Consider the following 23,894-nt stretch of genomic DNA (forward strand, 5'->3'; position numbering starts at 1 on the left):
TTTATGTTATTTAAGGTTTTAAAAAAAGTGTCAACGTTAACTTTATATACATTGTTTAAATACATCAAATTCAAATCATAACCATAAAATAGATAATATCAATTTCATTTTAAATTGAAAGAATCTTATTCCACCACACAGAGAGCAATCTGAGCAATGAGCGTCTTGCTTGGATAGAGAGCCTTTACCAACAATTGTGCTAGGACATTTGGTCAGACAAAATAAATCACTTAAAATACATTATATCAATCGGTGTAAATATAAGTGTTATAAATGAATAATATCATGAATTTGAGATCAATTATTATTCGATTTTGATCCAATTGTGATTTTAAAAGACACATCAATTTTGAAAGAATAAAAAGATGGTTTCTAACATTACTCGTGATAAATGGGTGTAGTAGTATTATTTCCAATCTACCTCTCTATTCATTCTTTCTTTCTTTCTTTTTCTTTTTTTTTTTTTTTTTTTTAAGGTGATCGCAATTTTTATAAATCATTTGTCAACTATTACTCCACATGTACAATCTCCGAGAGAAAATTAGGATAAGATTCAATCCACACTTGGTGTACTCACTAGGACATAGCCCTTCGTTCTAACTGATGAGTTGCAATATTTCTGTCTCGCCATACATAACTAACAGCCCAATCCCAGAACAACATGAGAAGATTTCTGGCATCAGCAATGAGGCTCCCATATTTGCCTAAGCAAGCATCTTCCTTCTTCAGTGACGAGACGATCTCCTGTACATCACCCTCTGATTCAATCGATTGGAAACCCAAATCGCGGCACAATGCCACTCCCTGTCTGGCAGCAAAAGCTTCGTCTGTGGATGGGTCGGATATATAAGGATGGAAGGAGCACATGGAAGTGCTCACGTGGCCAATGTGGTCCCAGGCAATAAGACCCACCCCATCACCTTGTTCCGTCGATCGACCGCCGCGTCCCAGTTTAATTTTATTCATCTGAAAGGCCGCATTGACCATCGAACTTGTCTGGCCAGAGAAGCCTGGTGAGCCCTACTTGTTGGTGCTTGCAATTTTCAGAGAGCTTCAAGGGATTCTATGGCACTTTTTATCAAGCAGGTGTGTGGTAAAATAGCCCCACCAAAACACAACCCTATTCCTCTGAAACTAGAGTCTCTGAGCAATCATGGCCACTAGTTCCAATTCCTCAATCTCTAGCCGGCTACTCAAATCTTCAAAAATGGTAAGGAAATTTCCTTCTTGAGTTACACACTTTTGAATTCGCCTACTACTTCCTGCCCATACTGCTATAGATGCCCTAAACCACCACAACAAGTGTCCGCTAGTTTTTGGCAGGATCTCGTTGCATGCCTGCCAAAGGAACAGTTGAACCGCACGGGGGACCTGCAGCTTCCAGATAGTTTTCAACACGGTGTTGGTTGCTGTATTCATCGAGCTACTGCCTTGGTTCCATGCCCAGCATTCGACCTCTAAATGGTAAGCGCTCCGAATAGAGAAGCAACCAGTTGTTGTTCCTAACCATATCAGCATGTCATGCAGCAGTCGAGGACTAGTGGCTCTGCTGCAAATCTGTTTAGCAACCTCTGCCAGGAAAATGCAATCAATTAGCCTCCATGTCCAGTGATCGGACAGGAGATTGGATCATGTGTGTTTGTGTAGCAGGAATCCATTTATCCCCCCATATTCGGATATATGTTCCATCCCCAACCTTTCAAAGTAAACCCTCTTGGATAAGGTTCTTGGCATTCCAAATGATTCTCCAAGCATAAGATGGCCTCCTGCCTAGATTGGACTCTAAGAAAACACCTCCCGTATAATACTTCTCCTGAAAAACCCTTGCTGCTAGAGTCTCTAGTTGTTGAAGTAGTCGTCAGCCTTGTTTTGCAAGGAGATCTAAGTTAAAGCATTCTAACTCTTGATATCCCAGTCCGCCCTTATCTCTAGTTTTTCCCAATTTATTCCAGCTCATCCATGCTATCTTGTGGTCATGTTCTTGGTGTCCCCACTAGAATTTGCTCATCATATAATTAATTTCCCCACTAAGAGTTTTAGGTAGCTGAAACACACTCATAGTATATGTAGGAATTGCCTGAATTACCGCCTTTAGAAGAATCTCTTTGCTGGGATGAGAAAGAAATTTCTCCTTCCATCCATTTATTTTGTTCCATATCCGACCTTTGATACCATTGAATGTGGTGACCCTCGAACACCCAATTAGAGTTGGAAGACCAAGATACCTTTCATATCGTTGAGTAGAGCTAACCCCCGCCTTAGTAAGGATGCTGGTTTTGGCTTCCATGTTTGTATTTCGGCTAAAAAATATCGATGTCTTCTCACGGTTAAGTTTCTGCCCCGAAGCTGCCTAATAGCTAGCAAGCAATTCTTGAATTCTTCCACACTTCCGGAGGTTGGCTCGGCAGAATAGCAGACTATCATCTGCAAAAAAAAAAAAAAAAAAATGGTTAATGCGAGTGCCTCCTGAGGGCTCTCCCCCAAAAATGTCATTATCCTAGGCTGTTTGAATAATCCTCAAGTAGTCCTCATCAACAGTCCAACTAGCTTCGAACTTAAAGCCACGCTTATAAAACTGCGGCTTTGGGAGTTGATTGCAGAAACTGACCAAAATAGGACTGTGGTCGGATGGTCAGGTCACCAAGTTCACCAATGTCACTTCTTGGAAGTGGCAACACCATTCTATGTTTGCAACGGCTCGGTTTAGCCGTTCTTTGGTGAAAGTCTTGTCATTGCATCTGTTACTCCATGTAAATCGAGGGTCTGTATACCCTAGGTCACATAACCGGCACTCCTCCAATGCTTCACAGAAACTATGCATTTGGGATTCCCACCTGATTGCCACACATAGCCAAGGAACAGCCACCCCTTCCTTTTCCGATTGCTCCAAAATCTCATTGAAGTCTCCCGCACACAGTCAGGGAACAGGTTGGTGATTCTTCAAATGCTTCAACAGGGCCCATGATTTCGTCTGTCTCGCACTCTCCGGGTGCCCATAAAAACCGGTGAATTTCCAATCATGATTGCCGTCTTCATCCTTCACAATGGCATTTATCTAGAATAATTGTATATTTCCAAATCTCTTTCCTCTTTCCACAAGAGAGCAAGTCCCCGCTCCTACCAATTGGCTCCACAACAAAAAGATCATCAAAACCCATCCTTATGCTTATTCTTTCTAAGGATTTCTTCGTACTCAGTGTTTCCACAAGGAGCACGAAGCTGGGTTGCTTCTCCTTCACCATTTGATGAAGGTCTCAAACTGTTCAATGGTTCCCAAGCCCTCAGCAGTTCCAACTGAGAAGAATCATTACTGCAGGCGGGGCTGTGTAATAGTGTAACACCCGGGTAAATAACACGCTTTAATGCATAAAAATGATTATACGCATACATGAGTATATGTATAGGATGTAGTTAATTTACATCATGTATGTAATAACTTGTAGAATAATTAAACGTTTGAAATAAGTATTCCATATATATATGGAGTTGTCGACACAATAGTTATAGGAATTAAACTGACACGTACACCTGTCTTTTATCTACCCAAAATCCTTCCATATTCGAACCCAATTGATGGGTAATCGGTAAACCATTTCCTAACGAACCAAACTTAACTAATTAAAAGATAAATTAGTTAGGAACCAAATATTTCCCCTTATGATAGCCCAATGAAAGTTGAGGAGTAATTATTTAGGGATAAGGAAGAATTCTGATATTTAGGCAGATTCACTGAATATTACCAAGATTTTCACCTGGACAGCGCATCACCCACATGCTTTAATCCTCATCCGTCGATTATGAAGCACCTGGGTTGAATCTGACCATCAATAGATCTATAAAAAGGGTGTTCGTCTCACATTTGGAAAACCATAACTGAAACTCTCAAACTTTCTGCAACTCCTCTTCTTTCAAAGCTTCTGAAGCCTTTCTTCTTTCTCTTTCGGTATATAGGAGAGATTCTCTTCTACTTGTTTCTTTATTAGAATCGAAAAACAAGAAGAAATACTTATCTTCTCTTCTTTTTCGTAAAAACCAGAAATAGAGGAAGAACTTCCTCTATAGCTTCTCTGTTTGAACCAAACTAGTAGAGTTGTAGAAGAAAAACAGATTTCCAGCTCTTGGTGACTCTCTGACATTCCTCAAAATTTTGATCAGGAGCTCTTGGGTCTCTTAAAACAAAGCAGTAAGTGGGTTCTCCCTGCTTCTCTCTTCTTTCTTCTTGTTCAGTTCCTCTTCTTTTAAATGGAAAGCCGATATATATATATATATATACTCATTTGTTTTAAATAGACTGTTTTACAAAAAAAAAAAAAAAAAACGAGTGCACTGTAAGGGACAATGACGCGTGTGTGTGGTGTCAAACTGTGTATGTTTGATAAAGGTGTAAATTAACTTGTATGTGTGTGCTTTGTTAAACGTGTATGTGTGTTTATTAGTAAAAAAAAATAAAAAGAGAATCATGACCTGTTTGTGTTAGGTGTGTGTGATTGTCTTTTATACATTAATATGTATGGGACCTACGTGAAGACCATATATATATATATATAAAAAGGTGTTTTGTTTTAGTTATATGTTTTATACATTAATATGCATGGGACCTATGTGAAGACCACATATATATATATATATATATATATATATATATAAAGGTATTTTGTTTTAGTATTTTGTTTTAGAGGAAAATATATTTAGTGAAAAAGAGAAATAATTTGTAGCATCGTTACGCTGCCCAAATATTATATTATAAGACATTTGGTATTATAATGTTGTTATTCTGTCTGATTAAAAATACAAGGTATCGATATTTTATGCCGTTATGCCATCTATGTTCACTTAAAAATGTGATTAACATCAAATGAATTATTTTATCTATTTATATAAAATAAACGGATTTAAGGACACGCTAATATTTACGTAATTCTTATATCTAAATCTGTAGCCGTTATGATGCCTAAATAGAAAATGATTTCTTAAAACTAAGTGTAGTAATAATAATAAATATTCTCTTAGCATCTCTTGCTAATTTATTATTATTGCATGGATATAATTATGCAGTCAATATTTATGTGGACAACTTTTGAAGCAAAAACTGTAAGTATCTTTATACTTACTGAGGACGAAGCTGGTTGACTTTTTCTATAATATTATGTTTACTGCTTTATTTACTTGTTTGCGCATGTGGTTTTGCATATTTATTATTTTTAATAACCGGTTTAGTAACAAGCTGTGGATCCAGATCCACAGTGGTACATGACGATTCACTGGTGGCCCAGGTACAGTGAATGTAGAAGTACCGGAAAAGAGAATAATAAATACAAAAACTGGTGTACCCAGGTCACCAGGGAAGACCCAGGTTTTCAGGAACCCAGGTTCCCAAAGAAAATAATTAAAAGTTAAAGGGGAGGAAGCCCAGGCTTCAAATAAAACGTTAACCGTGCCTAGGCCAACAGAAAAGTGGAAAAAGGGAAATACCTAAAACTCTGCATTTAATATTGTCATATCATTGCCTTATGATCGTGTTTATATTCAATTTATGTCTATGACTCGCGACCATAGATTATATATTGTGTATATATATAATTATAAAGCCATATTGCATAATGTTAGATTTATTAAATAAATCAGCACTCATTATATTATGGGAAACGGCAGACTCATTTTAGTATCTTGTGTTGTTGTCTTCCCTCTGTATTGTGTTATAATACAGGTTATGAAGAAGAAGAATATCAGGACTATCCAAACCCTTAGATGGATCCTGATACTAGTATTTGAGGCTAGACTACCTCCTTTTTGTGAACTACTATGTTGTAGTTCACTGACTTAGTTTCAGAGACAATATTTATATTTTTGCTATTATGAAAATACTAAACTTTAGATATTTTGGCTTGTATAATTTTATATGCCCTGTGAGAAATGACTATTACTACTTTTGTATAATTATGCTGACTTTTTTATAATATCTATTTTGAGGTATTTTAGTAGAAGCTCTGAAGTATTGTTAAAATTTCTAAGTCTGTATTATAATTATATATTATGTTGCCAATTTATAACTCTGATGATGTCGTAACGTCACGTGAAAATCGAAATTTTCATTTATGCCTTTTTGTAAAAGGCGGGGCATTACAAATAGCCTTCGCCCTCCGCCAATACCTTTTTGGAATTGTCATTACCCTGTACTTTGCTCTTCTTCAACTGGACCCCCTAGGCATTCGAACTAGACCCATTCAGCTCAGGTTGCTTTCGCTTCCCGATTGGACCCATAATGTGTTGATTCTCGGTGATGGATAATCAGCCTTCTCTAGCCTTGCGCTTCCAACTTCGTAGGGGTTCCCCTCCTTTGTCAACTGGGGAATCAGATATTCTTTTTGATTCTGGAATTGGGGCAATAACATGCACCTTGGGGGAGCCCTCTAGTATTTTTGGGTTAGGCCCAATTTCCATGAAAGCCAATGAAGGATGGGTTGGTAGCAGACATGGCCCGGCATTAGGCCCACTCTGGTTCGAGGGCCCCAATTTTCCTCGAGCTGGAACCTTATGGCCAACATGGCCTTCCACCTAGCTGTCTGTTACCATATTGTCTGCCCTTGTGTTAACTGCATGGGAGCAGTTTTCGGAAGCATTAATATCAATATGGTCCGTTTTAGTTTACTTCAAACGCTTCCTTCTAATTAATTCCTCAAGAAAGGTAATAGGAGTACTATCCCCCTTCTTACGCCTGAAAACCATTCCTATTCATAGTTATGTGCATAGGATCCTGTTGAGTTAACGTCAACGGCTCCCTGCGTAATTCCTTCGGATTGGTAACTGACGCCCTTTCACCCTTTGCACTTCGAAAATCAAGCCCGTCATTATTAGTTTCCTTACTGAGTTTTGTCCCTGATCCAAGAATCTCCATGATTGGAGGAGCTAATTTGCCCCTTTTGACGTGGCTTTTCGGGCTGCTGGCCTGGCCTTCCCTGGTGGTGGGGACACTATCTGGTACTATAGTATCACCCATCAAGCGGTCAGCTTTCACTGGTCCAGCCATCTGTGATTCATTCTTCTTGTAGTGGAGATCATCAGCCCTAAGCCATACGCCCCATTGTTTGACAGACTCCTCTTCATTAAGCTGGAACGAAGTTCTCCCTTTACAGCTATTCAATGCATGGAATATTCGACCAGAAGTGTAACAAAATTGAGCCAACTTTTCATATTTGAACGACACCCAAATGGACTTGCCGTTCAAGGTGAGAGTGCACCCCCTATCCAACGGTTTTGTCAAACCGATAATGACCATGATTCGAAGACAACATCCCCACCCAACCCTATCACTGATTATGTCTACTTCTTCCACCACCCCGAGAGTTGTACCAATCTGGTAGCCCACTTCACGATTCATACAGATGAGTGGCATATCATGCACTTGTAGCCAAAAGAGTGAATGAGTGAAATCCATTTGAGTCTGGTGGATATTTTCATCCACCTCTTTGAGAACGAGGACGCTGCGGTCGAAAAGCCTTGGCTGACCATCCTTGACCCTTCGCTTATCATTCTCATTCAAGAATTCAACGAACCATAAATTGTCATTGAGTTCTTTGAAAACTACGTTGCCCGTTGTCTTCCACAGACGTGACATCATAGTCTAGAATGCTTCTTTTTGTATTCGTCGGTCAGACATGAGCCTTCGAATAAGGCACCTCCCACTCTTCATACGTATATCCGCAGTTTCATCCTCCGAGATAGTGATGCCCACCTTCTCTCCTTCTATTAGCTTCATTTTCCCACACAGTGTTTCAAGCAAATCCTCCATCCAGGGTTCGATTGATTGCAGTATTCAATGAACCGAAATTCAAATAGCAACTACACACTCCCAACCGTACAGGGTGGCAGGAGACTCCACACTCACCCTCTTGGCCTTTCTCGGAGAGAGAACCGAAAGGGGAGACTTTGTTTTTCTCTCTTTTCATTATATTGGTATTAGAGTAATGATACTATTGACACTCATTTATCACACACATGTTACACTGGCTGACATGATGCATTTTGAGTGGCTTACATTTTTATTTTTATTTTAAGTGACCATTACAAAAAAAATCACTTAAAACATCCATCGTTAATTGGTGTGAAATTTTCTATAACAAACTAACAAAGTTCCTACCATAATTTTCTTTACAAGACAGCTTATGATTGTGAAACGTCACATAAGCCGATTTGGATTCATCTATTTAATCCTCATTTACAAAATGTTATCATTATTAATTTAAGGCTCAGCTTGATAAAAAAATAAATGGAAAAAATTTATATACTCGCTTCAAACTACCACTCAATTGACAATGTCTCCCCAAACTTTCAATTGAGACAATGTTCTTTCCAAACTACCAAAAAATTGTCAATGTCCTCCTAAGGCTAACAAAAAGACAAAAATGACCTTAGAATTTTTCAACCAAAAAAAAAAATACCCCAATAAATTCAAAAAAAGAAAATTTATAAAATACGAAAATTATTATTTAAGAAAAGAAAAGAATATATATATTTTAAAAAAAAACGAAAAAAAAAATTATTTTATTTATTTATTTTTAAAAAAAAAAACCAAAAATTATTAATATTATTATTATTTTTTTAAAAAAAAAAAAAAAACAATTTTTTTTAAAAAAAATGAAATATTTTTATTTTTTAATTTGGCCACCTTTTTTTTTATGTATTTCTTCTTTTTCTTTTTCTTTTTTTACGTTTTAATTTTATTTTTTCAATTTTTAGTATTTTTATTTTATTTGATTAAAGGTATTTTCGTCATTGAAAAAACATTGACAATTTTCGACTAAGTCTCAAATAATATATAATAAAATCTTTATCTTTTTAGTTTTTCAAGGAGAAAGTTGTCGACGCCCTTTATCTAGACTTGATTCTCTTTTAGATGATAGTTAGTTATGGTCCCGCCATTCCCAAGAACCCCAAGATTCTCAGAGATCCTGTGATTTCTTGATATTCAGTGATTCTCGGTTTTGAGGCTAACCGAACCTTATCTTCTTCCTTAATATCCGCCATTTTTTGAATAATTTCAAATTGATTCCATGATGTATCAGGATTCTGAAGATCCCCTGATTCTTGGTTTGAGCTGAAAGATTTTACCCTTCATAATGAGCCACTGCCTTTAAATCTTGGGCCCAATTCTCTTCTAATTTTGGCCGATGCCAATGTCGATAAAACTCGTTGGGGGGCTATCTATTAAAAGTTTCTATATATTAAAAGTATTTTTTAAGCTCCTTAACGCAATTCCTAACAGGCCGGGAAGGCGGGAACTAGCATAAATTTAAGCAAATATAGATGGTGTCTCAAGAAAAAGGACAGGCTGATTCATTTAATGGTAAAAAAAAACCTTCAATAGCTATCCAATACAAAAGCTCTCTTGACTCCCAAAAAAGCATTTTAAGTTTTGAACAAAACAATTCAAAAGACTGATTAACAAGCCCGCCCACCACTTTCATGGGCAGGGGAGAATGGATAAACAATACCAGTAATAAGCACACACCTTATGTAATCACAGTTCGGCGAGTTCGCAGCACTACAGCAACGAAGGTAACACCAAGAAAAGCAAATCTTATTACTTCGTGTTAACATTGTACATTAGATAGACGTAGCAAACAAACCTTTTTTTGTTAAGTACTCGAAATTCATTAGAGTGCATCCAAGTACACAGAACGTATACAAAAGAAGCACCAAACATTAGGAAACTCTTATCGGAAAACCAGAAATATTCAAGTGAACTGTCATTTACCAAATACTTTGTCATGACTGGAGTTTACGAATGGCTAAAACAACTTCAGTAATGGCCTGGAATTTTCTCCTTTCCTTGAGAAGCAACTTTGCCATTTCAAGAGCCCGGCGTTCACATTCTGCCCGTTTGCTAGCATCAGTGATTGATTCAAAATCCTCAACATGTGCCACTCCAACAATTCTCCTGCCAATCAGAATATGCCCCAAAAGAAGCATTAGTTATAGGACTTAAAATCAAAATAAATTAGAATGAGAATTTCACTAAAAAGTACAAAAGGATGAGCATTGGCAGAATTTTCCTACATCAGCAAAATATGAACACCATATGGCATATAATTACCTTTTTTTTTATAACTAAAGCAAATTTGTTAAAAGCACAAGGGACACAACCCAAACATACAAGAAAGTAACATCCAACAAGATAAAAGTGCAAGGAAAAAGAGTACAAAAATATGCAAAGTTAAAGGTGTCAAAAAGGACATTAACAGAGATTCATTCGGAGTGATTTAAGGAAACAAAATTATAGATCCAAGCTTGTTTTCTCGCAATCCTTGAAACTTCGAGCATTCATTTCTCTCCAAATGCACCACATCAAATAAGAAGGGATTACATTCTAAATAACATTAAGATCATTCCGACTAATCTTCTCCAGCATGCCCGGAGCTCCACCACTCGCCTCGGCATAACCCATTTTACTCCAAACACCTAAAGATCAAATTCCACGAGTCTCTCGCAATATCACAATGAAGAAGAAGAAGATGATCGGGAGTTCCACTCTTTTTGAAGCAACACCACCACCACGAATCTATCGCTATGATGTGCCACTTGCAGAGATTATCCATAGTAAGAATATGTCCGAAAGAAGGTATCCACATGAAGAAAGCCACCTTCAAGGGAGTCTTCGATCTTCATATACTTTTCCAAGGGAAAGAGTAGTCAACTTGGGTAGGAGAACTTAATAAAAAATTATGACCTCAAAAGACCATCTTTTGGAAGGAACACAAACACATTTGTCTTCAGCTCCCCAACTCCTCCTAGTAAAATATAGAGCATTGAGAAGGGAAGATACAGTATCCACCTCCCAATCATGCACCAATTTGATGATGCTCATGTCCCAATGCACCTCATCATTGTGAGCAAGCATAAGACCAGCCACTAGAGCATCCCTATCCCTTTCAATGTGAAAAAGCTCCGGAAATGATTCCTTCAAAGGACGATCTCCGCACCAAGTATCATGCCAAAATTGGGTCCAAGAACCATCACCCACCTCGATAGTAACAAATCAGAGAAAGTATCCCAACTCCTCCTAATATATTTCCAAAGACTCACCCTAGAAGGCCCAAAAACAGCTTTAGAGCACCATCCTCCTACAAAACGTCCATAATTTTTGTCTATATTTTCTCAACAGAGTCTGGTTGAAAGTGAGCAAGCTCCTAATCCCCAAACCTCCAAGACTAAGGGGAGTACAAGCCTTCTTTCAATTAACAAGATTGAAAAGAGCACCCAGAGGGAGGCCCAAGTATTTCAAGGGAAAAGATGAAACCTACAATCCAGAATACGAGTCAAAGCGTTCACATTTGGCACACAACCAAAAGGACCCAACTCAGATTTAGCCAAGTCAATCTTCAACACTGAAATCGCTTCAAAGCAAAGTAGAACACATCTCAGATATCGAATATTATCCAGAGCAACCCCGACAGAATATAAGGGTATCGTTTGCAAAAAGAAGATGAGCGCTAGTTTATCGTCCTTCCTAGCCCCCAGTGAAAAGCCAGAAATAAAACTCCCAATCACAGCAGTGGCCATCATTCTACTCAAAACTTCCATGACAATTGCAAAAAGTAATGAGACAAAGGATCACCTTGTCTCAGACCATGAGAGCTACTGAAAAAGCCATTGGAAGTACCATTAATCATAATAGAGAACAGAGCAGTGGAAATGCCGTGTTCAATCCAACCCAGCCATTTCTCTCCAAAACCACGTCAGCTGACATGGTTATAAGCCATTACATAACAGTCCCAGATCACCCGATTTGAGACGCCTATCTATGTATTCATTGCAAATAAGAGCATAATCTAAAATCTGACAATCTCTAATAAAAGCATTTGGAGTCTTTGAAATGACATGCTCCATAACAAATTTCAATCTATTAGCCTTCACAATAATCTTATAAACGCCACTAATCAAGTTGATAGGGCGAAAGTCTTTAATCTCAACAGCCCCCACTTTCTTAGAAATAAGGGAAATGAAGGTCGCATTCAAACTTCTAACGAATTTGCCAAATTCACGGAATTCAAGAAACACCTTCATAACATCTTTAATAACATCACTACAAGACTGGAAGAAAGTCATAGAAAAACCATTTGGACGAGGCGCCCTATCCCCATTCAACTCTTTTACCACATCGAAGACCTCCCTTTCTTCGAAAGCTTGCTCCACCCAAATAGCCTCATCCTCTCTAATAGAGTGGAAAGGAAGACCATCTAAATATGGCCGCCAATTTTCATTCTCAGTAAAGATATATAATTTACCTTTTTCTGTTGGTTAACCATCATTCTATCTAGAAACTACATAGGTGTAATATATTCACTCAGCCGATAACATGAAATTAAAGTGAATTAAACATGACTCCTTATGGTCAGGTCTGCAGGTTATTAGTGCTTAAAATATATATATATATATATATATATATATTGAAAAATGTGTCCATGGCAATAAACTGTTTCCATCTATGGCTCTAAAAAAAAAAAGCCAAAGCACTTCAGAGTGAAAAGAAATTTGTTTTTAATGAATATTAGCTCAATATGGTTATTAAAGAAACAAAATCTGATGCCACATATTATATTAAAGAAAGCATTCTTCTATTTAGAATGAGAAATGGCCTTTATACAAGTGGATTGGTGAAACAGTCTGGCAAATGATAATATATATATATATGGTGACAAAAGCTTGTTTGATTATTATAGGGCACAATCAGAAACAAATAACTCAAATTACGGCTCGGCAGGTTAAAAATGCTAACTCAAATTAGCATTTATGGTCTGCAAGAGATGCACAAAACCCACTGCATTAAGAATATAAATTCTAAACAATGAAAGCAATATGGTTAAAATTTCAAAAGCAATGAAAAGAGTAAATAATGAAAACTTTTCACCCAGATACGCAACAGAGTGAAACATAAGAATCTGTATTCTGTTTTATTACCTTATCATTTTGGCAGCACCAAATCCAAGGGTGTCATGGAATAAATCTTCCATAAATTTCTTTTGTACAAGCCGCTGAAGCTCAGGATTGTTATATATTGCAGGAAGATATGCCTCACCAGAACCATCCTTGTGCTCATCCCAAAGTGCAATGAATTTCTTGTGGAAAAGATTCCATGTCTCTTCAATCGTCCTCAAAATCCACTCCTTATATGTCTGCACAATAATGTGGATATCATAGATGACTCTTAACAATAAATTAAAAATGAGAAGTAATAAGTAAAAAACTCCAAGCAAGGAAATAAGTCATGCTTTCCACACAAGGAAACTACAATGGATAGTTTCATAAGAAACAAGCAAATGCAAAGAACTTCACCAAAAGAAGAAGATATTACAGCAAAAGAGTCATACAAATCAGGCCTCATCTCTTTCGAAATGCCCGGCCCCATTTATTATCAACTTGTGATCACAAGTTCTGCATACTATCTTTGATTACAAACCACGGTAACATTCAGCTCCAGTATTTTAACTTCACTAGTATTGGCTCAAATGTATTTCGTATTTCTGCAATTTTCCTCTTTGATTCTCTTCACATGACAGTTTTATCACCTTCAACTTGAACACCCACAACTCATTTCCTAGAGCTATAGCCGAGAACAGCAGATGCTTATACTGACATAACTCCAGTTGTTGACACTAGATACGTAGGCCAGAAGATAATGGACTATATGCAAGGTACTTCTAAGCTGCATACTGATAGAATTGGTACAGAATTGCTAAAGATATATCAACTAATATTAATTAGACAAGTAGTAAGGTTTTGAAAACACAGAATACAAATAAAAACAACTCTTGTAGGTAGAAAAATGTCCAGATAATAGTCCAGCAAGAGTAAAAATCTAAAAGAAAGCGCAGATGGATTTGAAGAAACAATCAAAACTATATACTACCAATGCAACTGGAGACATAGAAAAGAGAAAAGGCATATATATGGCAGGTAAATGACACTATTTAAAAGAAATAAGAAAGATCAAAAACTATCATATGCAACCAAGAAAAATTCAAAATATATCCCTAGAAAAACATTGCAGTGACGTAAAATATCAAGACACAAAACCTATAACATCTTAGGCTCCAATTCCTTCAACATAAAACTGTTGATGGACAACATTTTTCATTTATAGTAACATTTGATGTTTGTTTGGCAGAGTAAATTAATTTTGATTGTAATCTCCTTCACAGAGCCCTTTTGAAGTAAAATGGCTTATGGATATATTGGTCACAAAATAAAGGGGTTCCACTCTTAAGGAGCATCATTTCCCATGTTCCCGTATATCCTCCTCTCTTATCCACATTTTGGAGAGACTAATTGGTAAATTGTCAACAAATTTTCAAAGTTCAACCAAGAAGAGAAAATATATTTGGAAAATCATTATCTTTCATGTAAATTATTTTACTGAAATTAGCCATTACACCATCAAATATCTTAAAGCGAAACAAATGGAGTCATAAAATAACAAGCGTAAATATAAAGACAGACAATTATTAGATCAGGACATACTTTTCTGTCATTTACTTGATCAGCATGTCCATCTTGTGCAAAAAATGCCAAAATCAAGTTTCCAATAAATGCCCCAATGTCAAATCCCATAGGCCCATAAAATGCAAATTCTGGATCTATAACTTGAGTTGACTCATGGGTAACCATGACAGAACCAGTGTGGAGATCACCATGTATAAGAGCCTGTGCTCTCTCACAGAACCTAGAGGAAAGGCAACTCTTCAATATCATAAGACACTGGAAACAATATAACTGCCACGTTTTATAAAAATAAAAAATAAAAATAAAAAACAACAATGAAGTTGTAATACATAGATTTCAACTCAGCAACTTCAAGCTTCAAAACATTATCCTCCCGAACAGCCTCAGCATCACGATCAAGATAAGGGGAAGTGCAACGGTTATATTGAGAAACCTTGTAAGGGTCAGAAAAAACAACCTGCTCAGTGAGCCTGCATAACTCTACGTTCCCACAAAATTCAGCAACTGCATATGGCAAGCATCAGTTAGACTACACCATAAAGACCATATAAATATGCATGATCATTAGAAGTAGAGAACCAATAAAATTCATCTAATTGTGATAGACAATCATGCTCTGAATACACTTATCAAACTCAAAATATAGAAGTTGAAGAAAATAAATTCATAGTAAGGGCAAACAGGTAAAAAGCAAATAAGCAAATCAGCACAAGTTGTGATCACTTTTTTTAGGCTAAAGTTCAGGCTAACCTCTAGATGACCTAATCTTACACACCTGGGCTGAAACACAAAATGGGGAAGAGGATGCAAGACTATTGTCACCCCAATCAATCTTAAAGCAACCTAATTAATGGGATTCAAAACCTAAATACATAAATGCATCAGCACCTCCAAAACATCAAGTTAAACATTCACGTGAATGTCACTTTGCAATATGTAAACCATACTTACTCACAAATTATACATATCCTAGAAATATATAGTCATATTGTTAATTTAAGACTTCTAAAATAGAAAATAAACAAAAATAGAACATTGCAAATCCAACATAAACATAAATTACGCATTCTGAGGACAACACTTGAGTGGCAAAATATGAAATTCAACAAAAAGGAAGTATGTGAAATATCCAAGGCAACAGATATAGATCATCACGTACCAGCACGTTTGTGCTCCGTAGTGGAATTATAAAGGAGGGATGTAAAATAAAGAGTCCTTGCCATGTATTCCGAGATGTGTTCTGCCAGCAAGGGGTACTCGGTCCCAGCAATCAACCCTTTTCTCAGGATTATATGTGGAGGCTCCAAGTACCGCATGCCAAACAAAGACATAGTACGATCAAAATGATAAACTTCAGGTACGTGTTCAGGACTAAGTCGACCATGCTCTCTCAGTGCCAGTGTCTCAAAATATGCCCGTTCCTTTGTCATCGGCCAAGATTCCCCTATACATCGTATGTATGGGATAGCCTGAAGAATCACACAACTAAGTACTAAACCGTAACACATGGAAGGGTCCAAGTACATACTTTGACAACAACAAAACACCATGAATTTAGCTAGCAACCAAGCTTGATACAGGCTTTGATGATTACAAAATGCAGATCACCTAGGCCCCAGAATGTGTGAGAATTTAGATTGTAAGAGTTATTTCAGTTGCTAAAAGTTCATTAACATTGGACTGCATTACTACAAGAATATTCCCTACATTTTTTGTCTTTTGAAATTCCATATGTTTCCTAAGAGTAAATTACTTTCACATCTCAACGTTGTCGTGCAAATTCCTTTTTGTTCTGCTTCTCAAATTGGAAAATTCAATAAACCCATTTCAAAGATTAGAAAAAGAACAGTGAAATGCAACAAACCAACACCCAAGTCGTACAAACTAAAACCATTCCTGAATACGCGAATATCATGTACCAGCATACAATTACTTGCTATTGTACCCCAAATATCCAAACTATCTACCAAGTTCTAAATCAACAATAAACATACACAGCATGACGAACAAAATGCTCAAAAACCTATCTATAACCAAAAAGCAAAAAATACAAAAGATCAAATCTTTTCGAAAAAAAAAAAATTAACACCTGCTTGATGACGAAAGAACCGGCCGAGCCGACAACGATGTAGACGAAATTGAGGTTGCCATCTCCGACCTCTTGGATCTTGATGTCGTCGAGGTTGTTGCCGATCTTAGAGGAGAGGGCGGGAACGGCCTTTATGTACTCGATCAGGGACTTCTCATCCAGCGGCCGGAACTCCGAGAAAGCCATTGTGGAGGGAAAGTGGTACTCGTCACTCAGGGGTTTAAGAAGGGAAAGTAATTGAGGTTTCTGAAGAGGCGTGAGTCGTGAGAGATGATCAGAGTGGCCCGCATGGAGTGGACTTTGTTATGCGGTAGGAAAAGAAAAATCAACAGTGGCGGTACGTTGAACCTGGCCGTTTCTAGGACTAGTCGAAAACGAGGATCACAGCATTTTGCCTTTGGTTAAAGTTATGCGGACTTGTCGAAATGCTAGTGGTTCTTTGAAGATAGATGGGACCATTGGGAAGAATCAGATACCCCACTGGGCCATATCACATTCCCTAATTTCTCCTGCCCAGCCCACAGCCAATAGATAAGAGGTGACAATTTGAATTTGATGCATCTAATATAAATTTATCGTCTTTTAAAATTTAATTATGTGAAATTATATACCTCATTAGATGCAAGTAGATATTATTTCTTCCATTCCTCTTAGTAAATATGGAAATCCTGATATGATTGTATGGCGGGGGTCCTCTAATAGATAATTTACTGTTCAAAATGCCTATTGTATTGAAAAAGATAGGCATGAGACATCGCAGGGGAATGTTCTTATAATACAAGTGAGCAAAACTTGTGGATGATGATATAGGGAATGAAGGTTCCAAACCCGGTCAAGGTTTTTATTGGGCGAGCATGTCAAAATATCCTTCTTACGAAGGATAACTTACAAAAGAAAGGCATTTCTCTTGATCCTTTATGTTTGTTTTGTAAGACAGAAGTGGAAACGATGAAGCATATCTTATGGGATTGCCCTTCGATTGTTGATGTTTGGGGTGCATGTGGAAGGATAATTCAAAAGAGCTACGTGGCTGGATATTCTTTTGCCAATGTTATGGTGGTTCTTTTTGACAGGTGCAGTGGGGAGGATGTAGAAGTCTATGCTGAAATTGCCAGACGCATATGGTTTAAGAGGAATTCGGTGGTTCGTGAGGGGGAGTTTATCCACCCAAATGAAGTGATACGGATTTCTGCAAGGTTCATCAATGATTATCGGGAGGCTTTGAAGAAGATGGGGGAGGGTGATTTCATGGAGATGACTCGAGTAACACAGGTTTTTGCTCGATAGGTTCCTCCTCCTTCCAGTATCTTCAAAATTAATTGTGATGTGGCTTTAGACAAAAATAATGGCAGGATGGGTATTGGGTTGGTGATCAAAGATTTGAATGGAAAGGTTTATGTTGCTGCTAGTCATGTGGTGGATTTTTTAACCGATCCAATTGTTGGGGAATCCATGGCTACTTTGAAAGCTGTTGAATTTTGTAAGAACATAAGGCTGGACAAGATTATGGTAGAAGGTGATTCCCTCAAAGTGGTAAATGCTATCAATAAACCGAGATTAAATTGAGGAAAGAATGGACACATTGTGGCTGATATTCACAAGGTTCTTCGGTATTTTCAAACGTGGAAGTTGTGTCATACACCAAGGAAAGTGAACTCGGAGGCGTATATGCTTGGTTTAATTGTTATTCGATTAGTATTAGAGAGACTGTAATTTCATAGATATCTAATCTGGATATTTAAGAGTATTTTGCTCTTGTTGTTTACCTGTTTATGAAGGAAAGACGATTTTTTTTAAAAAATAAAAAATAAAAAATATGCATCAACTTTAAATTCTGGTCATAAAATAGATAATATTCATTTCATTTTAAATTGAGAGAATCATTTTCCACCACACAAAGAGCAATCTAGGCAATAAGCGTCCTGCTTGGATAGAGAGCCTTTGCCAACAATTGTGCTAGGACATTTGGCCAGACAAAATAAATCACTTAAAACACATTATATTAATCAGTATAAATATATGTGTTATAAATGACTAATGTCATAGATTTGAGATAAATCACTACTCGATTTTGATCAAATTGTGATTTTAGAAACCATATCAACTACTCAATTTTAATTGGGAAATGGTAGGCAGGGGACACTCATCCGTCCCCTGTCCTACTTTTAATAATATAATAATATATTTATTAAAGCAAAAAGTGATAAAATCAAAGAAAATAAATGAAAAAGTAATATAATATATTATTATATTATTAAAAGTAGGACAGGGGACGGATGAGTGTCCCCTGCCTATCATAGCTCATTTTAATTTAATTGTGATTTTAAAAACCAGACCAACTACTCGATTTTGGCTAATCAATTTTCAAGGATGGCCGAGCCACCACCAAAAAGCGGTTGGGGGCCGGGGGTGGGTCGAAACTTATTTCTTTTTATTTTTTCAGATTTTTCTTTTAATTTTTAATTTTCTAAATATATTTATTTAAATATATTCAATTAAAGAAATCTTCCAAACATAATTTCTACTCTTTTCTTTAATCTGTATTTGAAAATTTTTGAAAAAAGTTCAAAACAAAACAAAACAAATCGCACACCTATACTAGCCTATTTTTTTTTTTTTAAAGAAAAAGAATGAAAAATTTTAATTTCTATTTTTTTTTAAAAAAAAAAAATTGAAAACTTTTAATTTTCTTTTAATTTTAAAATTTGGCCACCCTTATTTTAAAATTTTTTAGTATTTTTATTTTATCTTATTAAGGTATTTTAGTTATTGGGAAAACATTGACAATTTTTTGTAGTTTGGGTGAGATTGTCCAAATTAAAAGTTTAGAAAAAACATTATCAATTAGATAATAATTTGATGGGAGTATATATACTGTGCCCAAAATAAATTTAAAAGTTGAAAACCATTACTTAGTAAATCCTCCTCCGAATTTGTCTAACTTTAATTAAATATGAATGAGGCTAAAATTTATAGCTTCAACTTTTAGGTATGTCAAAATATAACATGTGAAAAAAGAAGAAGAAAGAAACAATTATAAAAGGATTTAAATTAGTTACAAAATGGCTTGTAGCAATTAGTTATAAACCAGTTTAATAAAGTAATATGTTATGGTTATAAATCAGTCTAATAAAGCAATTAATTTAGCTCATTTAATAAACATGTCGCGTTGGGTTGACCCAAACACAACTCATTTGACAAATTTTAATCTGTATATGTATTTAAATAAAAAAAAGGGGAAATTTTATTTATATAAATTTAAAAATTTTATATAAAATGAATTTTAACCTTTTAGGATTTTGTTTTTTAATTGTAAACAAAAAATTATTTTAATTTATATGAACATGCGGGTCACTTGATCATGAGTCAAACGAATTAACATGTTTATTAAATGGGTAAATTCGGATCAATCCGAACTTAATTATATAAAATTATATCCCATTAATTTTATATTGGGTTAAAGTTGAGATTGCGAATCGGATTAAAAATTGCAAATCTTAATCTATCACAAATTAGGAAATAAAAACCTACTATTTAATCAGGAAGAAAAGTTTGAAAATGGAAAATAAAAGCATGAATGGAAAAATGATCGCCAGAGTCGACGGTGATCGATTCTGAGACACCTACAAATTAAGCTATAGACGAGACGAGGCAAAACTTTCCTAAGCGGCAAATTCGTTCAACAACCGGCCTAAACGATGCCGTTTCCAACCAAAACAGGCGTAGCCCGGGACTGGGCAAAACCCGCCCGATTACGACCCGATCCGTGGTTACCTTTCCGACCCGAGCTTATAATTTAAAGGTAGCGAGATATATATATATATATATATATACACACATACGTTTTCCTCAGAAAACCCTAGCCTGAGACTTCTCTCCCTTTCACTTTTACTCCAGCCGCTCCAGCCGCCTGCTCCTCTCTTTTGCGCCGATCTACCTGCGGCCGCTTGCTTCTAAAGGTTTCTCTCTCTCTCTCTCTCTCTCTCTCTCTCTCTCTCTCTCTCTCTCTATACCTGCATCCTGTTGCTGCGTTTTTCTCTCTATATTTCATTCTAGGAACTGCAATTTGCTTGTTACGTTTTACGGTTGAGTAGTTTGCACTGCGACGTGACATCCGTATGTCTATGCATAAAGTGCTTTGAACATGGTTTTATATCAGAGATTCCGAGCCCTCGAAGCTTTATTTTTGCTGTTCTTTGTTTTAGATGATATACAAAATGCCTTACCGGGATTGGTTTGCTTTTGGTAGCAAATGAAATCTTCATATTTTTTTCACAATTTGTCTTACATGACACCCGCATGTTGTTTGAAACATGAAATTCAGCTTTCAGATTAGAATCTGCACCCACATCAGTGCACGAGGGTCCCTCGGTCCAAATATTTTTACTTCTGTTTGCCTAAGATCACACTGTTCTGTTGCTCGTTCAATCTTGTCCCTGTGGATGCATTGAGATTAGTTTAGATTGCACTAAAAATGGGGTTTGATAGAACTTTTTAGAGGGTCTGTTTTTTTTTCTGTTAAAAAAATGTTTTGAAGTGACTTAAAGATGAAAGTAATTTTGTGTATTTTTTATATAAAGTTGTTTGTTAATGTTTTGCTTTTTGCTAAAAGGCAAACCCAAAACGCATTATCAAACGAACCGTTGTTTCTTCAACAGACAAAATTTGTCCATGAGAATTTGGGTGTGGCTGGTGATGCTTTGTCTTAGATAATGAGAGAAACAGATTAGAATCTGCAGCTTTTGGATCTAGTTAGTGGTGCTCTGAATTATTATTTCTTTAAAAAATAAATTCTTACTTGCCAAAGTTTGTAAGTGGTTTTGGCATAGCGATTACGATCTCTGTTATTATCTAGTTTAGTACAATTTACATAGAAAAGTCATAAAGGTGCCATTGAGTTCTTATATTTATCTAAATATTGATTTACATAACCTGTTGTTTTATATGGCTATATTTTATTCCGTTGCTTATCAAATCTTGCTCACTGCTCTAATGTGTCCTACTCTTTATGGTTTAAGACAGCAAGACACGGTTCATCACTTAATCATTTATTGATGTTGTGTGCTAGAAAGCCCAAGATAGAGAACTGTCTGCTTAATTTCCTTGTTTTGGTTATCATGTGTGATCCAATATTGTAGATTCATATCACCTTCATTTTTTTAGCCTATTTTGGTTAGTAAAGGCAAAAGCAAAAGCAAATTTATACTGCTAATGAAAAATTCAAAGAAAGTATCAACTGCAAGCTGGTATTGGGTTGGATATCTGTTCTAGAAAAGCTGTTTTCCCTGTTGACCACTCTCCCTCCCCCTTGTTTCTTCTCTTTCTGAAACGTGTCATTGCAATGTTCTGTTTCTGGTCTGGCTTCAATATAGTTAAGAACTATTTTTTTTTTTTAAGAATTTACATAATTGTTCATAGTTTTCATGTTTTCTGTTGTACAAAAAAATGTATTTTCCTGATTATATTTAGAACTTGATAAATGTTCATTTTTTTCATGTTTTCTTTTGTAAAAAAAAAAAAAAAATCAATTTTCCTGATAATATTTAGTGCTTGTGCAGGATGGAATCTCAGGTCAAACATGCTGTCGTTGTCAAAGTTATGGGTCGAACGGGATCCAGAGGACAAGTGACCCAAGTAAGGGTCAAGTTTCTTGATGATCAGAACCGATTCATCATGAGAAATGTTAAGGGCCCAGTGAGGGAAGGCGATATTCTTACCCTGCTGGAGTCCGAGAGAGAAGCAAGAAGGCTGCGTTGATGGGCTGTGTTGTCCCACCGGCCACCTCCTATCCTCTGAGTTATGTTGGCGGTGTTTCCGCTTTCTTCTAGTCGTAGCTAAATGGCATTGTCAGTGTCTTGTGTTGGTTTATTTTTCTGGGTATTGAGTATAACAAGTTGAATTTTGAGGTGGAATACTTGTATGGGATGATTAAATCTTTTGTCTGAAAGACTAAGTTTGGTTTGATTTATCAATTTAAGTTTAATCGTCTTTTCAATGTACTCATTGCTTAATGGTTATTAATCAAAAGAGAGGTGGATTAGATTAAGGTTGTTATGCAACTAAGGACAAGACTATATAACATTTGTTGCTGAACCAGGCATCTTCAAGGCTTGTGATTTTTTGTGATCTAGGCATCTGTGTAATTCTGTGCTGAATTACCTGTGCCATCCCTCGACTAGTCTACTTGAGCCCTAGAAGGTTGCAAGTTATTGGTTTGGGTTAAAGATTAAACTAGTTTGTTTTTATTTGTCTCCTTGTGGTAAGATTCAGAAGGGGTTGATATTGTATGCCGTACTGTTTATGCCCTATAACTTCTTCCCTTTCCTAAATATAGGAAAAATCTCAAAAAGTCATATGAGAGCATTTCCACCAGACATCCTATCCCTTGCTCCTTTTCTTAAATTTAGGAAAATTAAGTAAAAAATAGTTGCCTATAGCACATACCTTGTATTTTTCTTAAACCTCTTTATGCACGCCTCCTTGCTGCTTCTTCTTTGTTCCAAGCCAACAGATTTTGCTGATCAGAGGAGAATAATCATGCCGACGACTCTCTCCTCGTCCGATCGAAACATAGACAACGCGCCGCCAAATAGGGAAGAGAAGATTTTCCCATTGACACTCAACGCCACACAGTTTCAACTTGAAATGACTCAACTCATTGGAGCGATTGGAGAAATGAGACCATTCGGGGTTGAATGGCTTGCAATTCAAACGAGTCATGACCGAGTCGATGAGCTGAGCAAGCGAGTTTCTAGTCTTCGCCATTTGCGAAGCTAAATTTCAAGAACAGAACGAGAATTTGAAGGGTGAGGATTGTGGAGGGAGGAGGGACTTTGAGAGATGACGAAGTGAATGCATGTTATAGTTTTGTGGCATTGCTCTTGGTACAAGAGGGATTGGAAAATAATTTGGATGAAAAATTGTAAAGCCCTAGTCGAAGCATAAGAGCATTTGGATAATTGGATTTGATGAATTTTGGTAGGCAGAGAAACGAGGGTGGTGAAATGGAATTTGCTACCGGAGTGCTAGAAAGAACTACTCCTCCTGGTGATGAATAGTCCTCATAGATAAAAAATGGAAGAAAGAAGGTAAAAGTAAAAAATATAATTTTAATGATATTGGGAAAGGTTTAAGGAAATTCATTATGGTGTGTATTTGGATTAAGAAGAAAAAGTAATTTGATTCCCGAAATTTAGGAAAAATCGTTAGGTGTTTGATAAGAATGTTCATTTTTTAAACATTGGGTATGCTATAGTGTGATTGCCGATTGGGTAGCACTTTAGCTTTTCTATCCATTATTTTAACA

At 36.5% G+C, this 23,894-nt stretch overlaps 3 protein-coding genes and 1 long non-coding RNA gene across 4 annotated transcripts; 3 read left to right on the forward strand and 1 right to left on the reverse strand.

Moving 5' to 3' along the window:
* The first annotated feature begins 1,077 nt into the window (after positions 1–1,077).
* Positions 1,078–5,862, forward strand: LOC133882774 (uncharacterized). The gene is made up of 3 exons (XR_009902723.1): positions 1,078–1,210; positions 1,324–1,464; positions 5,708–5,862. It is a non-coding gene; the product is annotated as an uncharacterized LOC133882774 (long non-coding RNA).
* A 3,694-nt stretch (positions 5,863–9,556) lies between these two features.
* On the reverse strand, positions 9,557–16,928 carry LOC133882310 (methylthioribose kinase-like). The gene is made up of 6 exons (XM_062321451.1): positions 16,589–16,928; positions 15,659–15,968; positions 14,829–15,003; positions 14,518–14,719; positions 12,958–13,172; positions 9,557–9,937 (listed from the first exon to the last, which is right to left on the reverse strand). The coding sequence occupies exons 1-6, from the start codon at positions 16,772–16,774 to the stop codon at positions 9,766–9,768; spliced, it is 1,260 nt and encodes a 419-aa protein (XP_062177435.1). The 5' UTR covers positions 16,775–16,928; the 3' UTR covers positions 9,557–9,765.
* A 473-nt stretch (positions 16,929–17,401) lies between these two features.
* LOC133881276 (uncharacterized) lies at positions 17,402–17,875 on the forward strand. Its single transcript, XM_062320204.1, has one exon. It carries the CDS (start codon positions 17,402–17,404, stop codon positions 17,873–17,875), a length of 474 nt encoding a protein of 157 aa, XP_062176188.1.
* Positions 17,876–20,402: 2,527 nt separating this feature from the next.
* LOC133880851 (small ribosomal subunit protein eS28) lies at positions 20,403–22,634 on the forward strand. Its single transcript, XM_062319812.1, has 2 exons — positions 20,403–20,547; positions 22,147–22,634. The coding sequence occupies exon 2, from the start codon at positions 22,148–22,150 to the stop codon at positions 22,343–22,345; it is 198 nt and encodes a 65-aa protein (XP_062175796.1). The 5' UTR covers positions 20,403–20,547; position 22,147; the 3' UTR covers positions 22,346–22,634.
* Positions 22,635–23,894: the final 1,260 nt, after the last annotated feature.

Source organism: Alnus glutinosa, chromosome 11 (assembly GCF_958979055.1).
Source record: "Alnus glutinosa chromosome 11, dhAlnGlut1.1, whole genome shotgun sequence".
Taxonomy (NCBI): domain Eukaryota; kingdom Viridiplantae; phylum Streptophyta; class Magnoliopsida; order Fagales; family Betulaceae; genus Alnus; species Alnus glutinosa.

Coding starts and splice junctions, on each gene's coding strand:
- LOC133881276 (XM_062320204.1), top strand. CDS start 17,402: ATGAAGGTTCCAAACCCGGTCAAGGTTTTTATTGGGCGAGCATGTCAA.
- LOC133880851 (XM_062319812.1), top strand. CDS start 22,148: ATGGAATCTCAGGTCAAACATGCTGTCGTTGTCAAAGTTATGGGTCGA.
- LOC133882310 (XM_062321451.1), bottom strand. CDS start 16,774: ATGGCTTTCTCGGAGTTCCGGCCGCTGGATGAGAAGTCCCTGATCGAG. Junction 15,969..16,588: donor GTTCTTTCGTCATCAAGCAG/GTGTTAATTTTT, acceptor GTGATTCTTCAG/GCTATCCCATACATACGATG. Junction 15,004..15,658: donor TACGGAGCACAAACGTGCTG/GTACGTGATGAT, acceptor TGCCATATGCAG/TTGCTGAATTTTGTGGGAAC.